Genomic DNA, 8961 nt, shown 5'->3' with positions numbered 1-8961 from the left:
GAATACAAAATTAATTAGCATGTCAATATTGGCTTGCTCAATTTGTCTACTAGTAGATAATTTTGTTGATTATAAGCCTATCCCACATGAGGTATTTGAAGGAAGTTGTTTTTATGCCATTTTTTTGCATATCCTTTGTTATCCTCTTCAGATTTGATGTAATTTGAGAAATCTCTGAGCCTAATTGGTGGAGTGAGTAGCAATCTGTCAAAATGCAGGAATATTTGCGGACGAACTGTTTGAGGCCTCTTCTCCTTGAATATACTTGATAAGCTGCGTGTCTTTCAATGGCGGATTCGGATCTGTAGACGAGATCTCTGATCTCCGAGATCCAATTGGAGATGGTTCTGCTTTCATGTCGTCTTTTATCTGCGTCTTCGAGGAAACACTTCATCTCTTTGAGCTGCCGCTCGAGCTCCTTGACTTGATCGGCGACACCCGCTAAAAACCTTCCCTCTTCCAATAGCAAATCACGGATGGTTTCTAAAGCAATCGACACCACGGCCTCTGCCATTGCGACAATTCCGAGCTTTGATTATTTGGTCAACACTCAGATATGGAGAAGAGAGGAAGAAAGAAGGAATAAAAGATACTGTTGCTACTAATATAGATAAGGAACGTGTGTAAAGCTAGTAGCCATGTATCTTTTTTATATTGATAATCCATATAACAGTTGCCTACAACATTAACTTATTTATTATTTGCACAATGATTATTGTTTATGCCAATTTTGTACATTTTTCTATTTTTTTCCGTACTATAAAATTTATCTCATTTCTAATTGTGTCATTTTTATAGTGGAGAGCATATTTCACTAATTCATTTCCACTCACATTTTATAATAAAAATAATATACAAACTAGTGATCTACTCTCTACTAACTTTTCAACTCACTTTCTATTACTTTTTTTAAAACTCATGCTCAATCAAAATGTGACAAAATTTAAGTCGCGGAGGGAGCATTAACTATTGCCTCTATTATGTGTCAGATTACTCATATTTATATTTAGCATGAATTCTATGATATAAAGTATTCTCGCCGTCCCACAATAGGAGTTATATTTGGCGTGGTCGTGAGTTTTAAAAAAAGTAAAAAATAGTGGGTTGGAAAGTTGGTGGAATATTGGGTCACTTTTTACTAGTTTTATTACGAAGTGGGTTAGTTGAATGTGGTATCTTCTTACTGGTAAAAATGAACGGAACGAAATAACAAAATGTGACTTTTATTATGGGACGAAGGGAGTATAAATTAAAATGAGTAAAAAAATTAACCGATACTCCTATTATATACTATATATATGGGATCCATTTTTGAAAAAACAACAAAAATTAAATGAGACACTTAAAAAAAGAGATATCCCATGATAGACGAAGTGTAACAAATAATAGGGGACAAACCGAGCATAATATTTATCATGTCCCATTAAAAATGATACTCCCTCCGTACCATAAAAGATGTCACACTTATAGGATGATACGGGATTTTAGAAGGTTTTGTTTTGTGTGTTAAATGGAGAGAGAAAATATAATTTTTATATTCATGTGAGAGAGAATTTTTTCCAAAAAGGGAAATGTGACATCTTTTCTGGGACAAACTAAAAAGGAAAGTGTGACATCTTTTGTGAGACGGATGGAGTACGTTTTTTATTTTGAATTATCACATTGAAAATGACACATTTTATAAAATGGGAACTACATTATTTCTATTTTTCTTTTACTTTATTCGCTCTCTACTTGACTCATAAAATAATACTACCTCCATCCCAACTTAAGAGTCTTATTTTGTCATTTCTGTCTGTCCCAACTTAAGAGTCCTATTTCATTTTTACCATAAATGGTAAGTAGACCTCACATTCGACCAACTTATTCTACTCACATTTTATTATGAGGGTCCATGAAAAATATTGCACATTTGTCATTTTTGGTTGCCCACGAAAAATAGGGCACATTGAAAAAAGGAAAGATTTCAACGACTTCTCTCTTACTTTTTTCTCTTCTCTATTACTAATAATATATACCCCACATTCTACTAACACTACTTCTCTCTTAATTTTTCACTTCTCTCTTACTTTTTTTCCCTTCTCTCTTACTTTACCAATTCTACATTAAAACCAGTATCATTCACCAAATGCCTCATTTTTTTGTGGATGGAGGGAATATATGACTCATATTCCACTGACTTATTTGACTCAGTTTTTGTTACATTTCTTAAAACTCGTGCCCTAACTAATTAAGACTCTTAAGTTGGGACGAAGGGAGTACTAGATAAAATTTCAAGTCAAAAAATAAATATTACATATTTAATGAGATTGAAATTATAATTTTTAAGATTTATGATTTCTAGGAATATACTTATTGAAAATATGCTTTATGGAGAATATGACTACTGTGTTTGAAAATAAAATTAAGTCAAGATTTTGATACTATCATTTTCATTTACTTAAAATAATTTAATAAATTGGAAAAAATTAAGTGAAATAAAAAATACTCACTCCGTTTTCTAAAAATAGAATTTCTTTTTTTTGTCCGTCTTTTAAAAGTAGAAACCTTCTATTTGACGAAATTTCTTTCTCTCTAATAAGATGAGATCTATTTTTCATCAACGCACTTTTCTTTCTATCTATTTTATTTTATCAATTTTGAATTAAAACTCGTATAATTTCAAGGTTTTTATTTTAGGAAACAGACTGAGCAAAACATTCTTTACTACTACTATCTTTTTGGTACTTGAGATATATATTAAGAAAATTCAAAGCTTTTCTTCTCTCTACGTACTATCTCAACACAATTAAGGGTTTGTTCGTTTTCCTAGTTTTGTCAGTGTTAATGATATCAAACATTCAAAATCGAAATTTTTTTTGATATTGCCAAGATAAGTTTCGAAGGTCATCTCTAAAACCATCAATTACTACTACAAATTAAGAATTTGAATTTGAGGCAACTATTATTTCCTACACGAGCGTCAGAGTTGTGAAGAACACGTAATTTTTACAGCAGAAATGAATCAACTCAGCATCCCAGATCAGATCAGGGGATTGAACCAAATCTCAATCATGTACCCACTCAATCAATAAACTTAATTTGCGGTATAATTTGTGGGGACTCTTTGGCACTTTTCCACGTACTCGGATGGAAACCATCCTGCTCTGCCTTTACATTGACTACCCGGACGGATTCACCCGAAAGATACCGCGCTTGTATCAAACGACTTCACCACTGCGATAGAAGTGGACCGAAGACGCACCCACTGTCAGTCACATGATGCAACGTAATGAGAAAGAGTTAAGGAAAGCACAAGACCTTCCAGACAACAACAAAATCTCCTACTGCTAGACTCAGTTACCTTGTTTGTTTCAGCATCAAAAGCATGAACTACAATCATAACAAGTTTCAAACACTGAGGTAAGGTAAGGAAGATAGAAAATCTTTGTTTAGTATAGAATGCAATTGACTACTATTATTGCCTCCAGTCCATGTTAATAGAGTCATTTTTCTATTTTGAAAATTTCCAATATAATGAGTCATTTATATTTTTAGTAAAAAGTAATGCACTCTCTTATTTTATTCTCTCTTCATCTCTCTTACTTTATTCGCATTCTACCTAACACACAATTCTCCCGAATAGAAATGTCTCAATTAACAAGAAAAATATGGAGTAAGTAACAGTCTTCTTGACTCAAACTAGAAAAAGAAAAAGAAGAATACAGAAACTGCATTGTTGTGGAGTCTTCACTTCACTACACATGCCAAATACTGGACTTCCTATGAAATACCATGTAGTACTTCTTATTTTATGTTATAGCCGCTGTAGTAATAACAATTTTATACTACTATTCTGAAGTTCTAACTTTCAAATACCTCAGCCAGAAAGTACTTGGTTTTAACTTAAGTGTGAATCAGAGGAGTCACAAGTGGAGCCACCTCCTTCCTTTGTTTCTCTGAAGCCACCTTCATCAAATAACAAACACTTATACAAGCATAACTCTAAAGATTAAACTTCGTAGAAATATAAGAGGGAAAGTGCAGAATAAGGTTTCAGTATTTGCCTCACTTCAAACTTAAGAACTGTGTTAAATTAATGAGATGAGATGGTTGTGAATATATGGCAAGAAAAGAAGGGGAAGAAATTAAACCTGCAACAAGAGAAAAATAAAAAAAAAGGCAATACAATTTTACAAAGAGTTGAGATTCATTAAAACCTTACCAAGGAATGTAACCCTTTAGTGACACGTAAAATGTTTTCTTTGAGCACCAAAAGTGGCAGTGATGATCAGTAATTCAACCTGTAAACCAGCAATGACTTCTCTTCTTATGAATACTAATAAATGAAAACAAAAACATAATGACAGGATTAGAGTTTATGACTTTATTTTGGCAAAGAGTTTCATGGCATATAAATTTGCAACCAATGAAAATACATCAGAATCGAAGAACGAAAAATGTGAGAAATGAGATACCTGGGTGAAGGCTAGTCCTCGATGATAATTGAAGGGACATGGCGGACTTTGTGGAAATCCTGTCCTGATGGTGATACCCTTTCTCTCAATTTTGGCATTCGTTTAATTACGAGAATCTGAAGGGTAGAAATGCCCCTGAATCCACCTGGAAGCATCTCTAGAGAAGAACAATCTTTGATTTTTAATTTAGAGAGAAGGGGCATAGCTCCTGCCTCCACTCTCCACTCCCTCAACTTTGGTAAACCTCCTAATGTTAGCCTCTTTAGGCGAAGAAAACTGTTTGCTGGACATGTCATCTCCTCCCCAACAAATGATTCTGAACCTAATTGCAATGTTACCAAGCAAGGAAGCTCTCCCAGTATCCCCATTGGGTCATCCTCAATCTCGGAATTGAAAATATCCAAACACCTAAGTTTCGAGCTCAACAAATCACTCCCGCACTTTGCTAGCGCCTTCCCTAACTTCGACCAGATACTCAAATCATAAAGATTGGGACATGTCAAAGCCTTCTCCAGCATTCCCTCACTTGTTAAGTCGCAACTTCCTTCAATATAAACACGGCAATCCCCCATCTTGTTGCAGTTCATAATGCCATTCATGATAGCTGACAAGCTTTCATTATCGTGTATTCTTGCCAAAAAAAGTCGAAGATTCTTCATTCTGCCCATACATTTAAGTTCATGACATCTACTATCAAAGAATGCCAGAGTCTCCAAATCATATACTCCCTCATCCAACGTTACTCGATAATTTCTAATATTTTCATTTCCATACATAGGAAAAAGCAAGTGTTTTAATCGCAACATCGCCGTAAAAACATTTGGAACTTCAACATTCATTGATCCCCGTAAATCAAGGGTATCCATGTATACCAAATTCCTCATGGATGACGGTAGATCATCAAGTTCACATTGTTCTAAACGCAAACATCTAAGGTGAACAAGTTTAGTGATTCCTCTTGGTAACTTTCCTCCTGCAAATTTGAATCTCACGAAAACTAGATCTCTCAACAATTTGAATTTCTGAAAATCAACTATACTTCGTGGGGGGAACTCAACAACATTCGATCCTATGGGATTGAATAATCGAACAGACCTTATATGCTCCCTAGTATCTTCTCCACAAGCAACTATATGCTCATGCTCGACTTCATTTCTGAAACGTACTGCCAGATGTTGTATCTTCATATGCGACGAAGCTTCCCGTAGTAAGGTACTAAGCTTCCCACCTTTATACTCCAAACTCTGCACACCAAAATGCTCCCTTTTTCCCAATTTCAAGCATATTTCTCGTACTACATCATGAAGTTTGACTGTCTTATATTTTAAATTTCTACTTGCTGCATCATAATCATAAAAAATGTCAACTTGAACAATGGACCTGGAGGCTAACTCACTTAAGTACAGCTCAGCGATGTCAATTAAAGATTCCTCCTTGTCTCCAATATTCTCATATGAAATCATGCCTTGTGCTATCCACATCTTATACAGATCCAAAGTAAGTATGGTTTCGTCCTCGTTGAAAATACCCATATAGAGAAAGCAAGGCTTCAAATAATAGGGTAGACTTTCATAGTTTAAATTTAGCACTCCATCGATCTGCTTTTCATCTCCATATATGGCTTCTCTGATATCCTCCTTTACTAATTCCCACTCAACAATTGAATTTTTCTTTCTCAATACCCCACCAAGTAAAGAAATTGCCAATGGCAAATACCCACATTTCTGCACCATTTCTTTCCCAATTTTTCCAAATCTTTCTTCCAATGCAAAGTCTGCATATTGAAATAATAATAAATGACGATCAATATATTTGGCAAAATAAGCTTATAAACAAACTACTGCTCCATAAAATAAGCTTCAGAAGCTTATGAGCCCTTCAATAATAATTTTATCAACTCTATTTATTTTTTAACAATTTTATAAGCAATGTTAAATGTACAAAATTAGTTATAGTGTGCTTTGTATTCGAATATTTACTTTTAATTTCATTTCTTTATAACTTTATCTCTATTCTCACTATAATTTTGTCGCTAGCTTAACGCTCAATTATCCAGTTTTTTTTTAACAAATTTTAAATCTACAGTTAATACTATATTACGTTTTGTAAGCTACTAGACCGGTCGGTTTGTCTGAGTAACAGTGTTTGATTTTGGTATGGTTCAGACATTTAAAACCATGGACTAATGAGCTACTGTGAACCTGAAAAATTAGCTAGTTTGGCCATGAACTACATGAATTTTTAATTTTTAAACATTTCAAAATAATAATTTGTGCCTCGGGAGATTTCATCTATTTTTCATGAAGAATGTATAAAAGAGCTTAACCACTACACCACAAACATATTTGAACATTATAACTTGATATAATCTTATACTTAAAAATCAATTTTTTTTTTACTTTAACTAATAATTTGTGTTTGATTATATATTCATTAAACAATTACATTTAATGTGTTGAAACAGGACTTTAACCGTACTCCTGCATCTTATATTATTGAAACATAGGATTGGGAAAAATATTTTAACAAATAGTAAAGGAGAAAAGGCCCCAAAAATAAGCCCAGTAGGATAAGAGAAAAAGCATACTCCTCCAAACTTTATTTTTTCTCCTACTTTACACTTTACTTTTTTCTACATAATATGTTTTTATTACTGTATTTTATCTACATTTAACTCATTGGATACAATTTTCTTAAATCTCATACCAAAAACAATGCCTCAAATAGTATGGGATGAGGGAGTGGTTGATTTTTAGCATTTTGGTTCATCTACCAAAATTAGTCTGCTTTAATTTTCGGAAATCTTTTTATCATGCATTACACTATTCATAATGTGAGTCTCAATATTCATTAACACGTTTTTAATAGTTTTTTCTTTTTCTCTCTCCTAGACAATTTTCACATTACCAAGTCTCTATTTCTAGAAGACGGGGGGAATAATATAAAACTGACCTGGAATGTTTCCATACTGAAATGCTTTGTTCTTGAGTAATTCTAAAGCAGCATCTATATGTAAGAGCCCATGTTCGACTGCCAATCCAATCTCTGCAACCTTTTGTTTCCGTGTTGTCACCAATATTTTGCTCTGCAAATTTTGGATGATGAATGGATGCTTCAACTCCTCCCAATGAGAAAGTTCCCAAACATCATCCAAAACAATGAAACATCGCTTCTCTCTTTGTATCTCACATAGTCTCTCAATCAACTCGAAGTCGCTCAGACCTGGAAACTCCTCCCTTGTTCGTGGCTCATCGTTAAGACTTGAAACACCCTTCTTCTTCTTTGGATTCTCTAGCTGCCTCAGAACATCCTCCCAAACTGATCGACTGTCACATTGCTGAGTAATGCAAACCCACGCCGAGAGATCAAAGTCGGTCGTCTCGCTGTAAAGCTTCTTGGCAATGGCAGTCTTGCCTGAGCCTCCCATTCCCCACAATGATATAATCCGATCTTCTGTGTCTTTTCCTAGGTGATGAACAAGCTGCTTCAGCTCATCCTCCATGCCTACAAAGCAATCTCCCATCTCCAAATTGGGAAAAGTTTTCCTTGACATGTTAATTCCAGTCGAGCTTTCCCCCTCTCCATTTGGATTGATGATTATGCTCCTTTTAATTCCGATTTCTTGCATATCCTTGCTTATCTTCTCGAGTTTTGACGTGATTTGTGAAATCTCGGAACCTAATTGGTGGAGTGAGGCGCAGTCTTTCAAAATGCAGGAATATTTGCGGACGAACTGTCCGAGTCCTCTTCTAATGGAGGTAACTTGATAAGCTGCGTGCCTTTCAATGACGGATTCGGATCTGTAGACAAGATCTCTGATCTCGGAGATCCAATTGAAGATGGTACTGCTTTCATGTCGTCGGTTGTCAGCGTCTTTGAGGAAACACTTCATCTCTTTAAGCTGCCACTCGAGCTCCTTGACTTGATCGGCAACACCAGCTAAAAAACTTCCCTCTTCCAATAGCAAATCACGAATGGTTTGTAGAGCAATAGACACCACTGCCTCTGCCATTGCAAAGATTATGAGCTTTGATTTTTTGGTCAACGATCAAATGTGAAGAAAGCAGGAATAAAAGATACTAGTACTAATATAGATAAGGAACGTGTGATTGAAGAACAAAGAGGAGAATAATTGTGTGGAAATAAAAATAAGTCAAGATTTTTATACTATCATTTTCATTCAATTGTAACAACTTTCTAAATAGGAAAATTAAGTGAAATAAATAATAAAACATTCCTTTTATCTTTTATTTGTACTAGTGGTATAAGAAAATACCAGTCGCTTCAGGGAAACGACTGCTAACTCTGTAATTGAGTCTTAAAGCTTTTCTTCTTCCCATCTTCCATCTCAACACCATAAGGGTTTGTTCGATCAACTCAGCATCTCAGATCAGATCAGGGGATCCAACCATATCAATAAACTCAATTTGCGGTATAATTTGTGGGAACTCTTTTGCCCTTCTCCACATACTTGGATGGAAACCATCCTACTCTGCCTTTACAT

At 34.7% G+C, this 8961-nt stretch overlaps 1 protein-coding gene across 9 annotated transcripts; it reads right to left on the bottom strand.

The window, feature by feature from the left end:
* Nucleotides 1-2873: 2873 nt before the first annotated feature.
* On the bottom strand, nucleotides 2874-8955 carry LOC125193701 (probable disease resistance protein At1g58602). 9 transcript variants are annotated; one of them, XM_048091561.1, is made up of 6 exons: nucleotides 8734-8955; nucleotides 7410-8462; nucleotides 4458-6231; nucleotides 4205-4318; nucleotides 3859-3948; nucleotides 2874-3247 (listed from the first exon to the last, which is right to left on the bottom strand). In XM_048091561.1, exons 1-3 carry the CDS (start codon nucleotides 8813-8815, stop codon nucleotides 4469-4471), a joined length of 2898 nt encoding a protein of 965 aa, XP_047947518.1. In that variant the 5' UTR covers nucleotides 8816-8955; the 3' UTR covers nucleotides 2874-3247; nucleotides 3859-3948; nucleotides 4205-4318; nucleotides 4458-4468. The 9 variants fall into 9 exon arrangements, with proteins under 9 accessions (XP_047947518.1, XP_047947517.1, XP_047947520.1 ...); XM_048091560.1 differs by having other exon boundaries at nucleotides 4205-4283; XM_048091563.1 differs by having other exon boundaries at nucleotides 2874-3216; nucleotides 4205-4283.
* Between the last annotated feature and the right edge of the window lie 6 nt (nucleotides 8956-8961).

This window comes from Salvia hispanica, chromosome 6, assembly GCF_023119035.1.
Source record: "Salvia hispanica cultivar TCC Black 2014 chromosome 6, UniMelb_Shisp_WGS_1.0, whole genome shotgun sequence".
Lineage (NCBI taxonomy): Eukaryota > Viridiplantae > Streptophyta > Magnoliopsida > Lamiales > Lamiaceae > Salvia > Salvia hispanica.
This window is presented reverse-complemented; position numbering and strand designations above follow the sequence as displayed.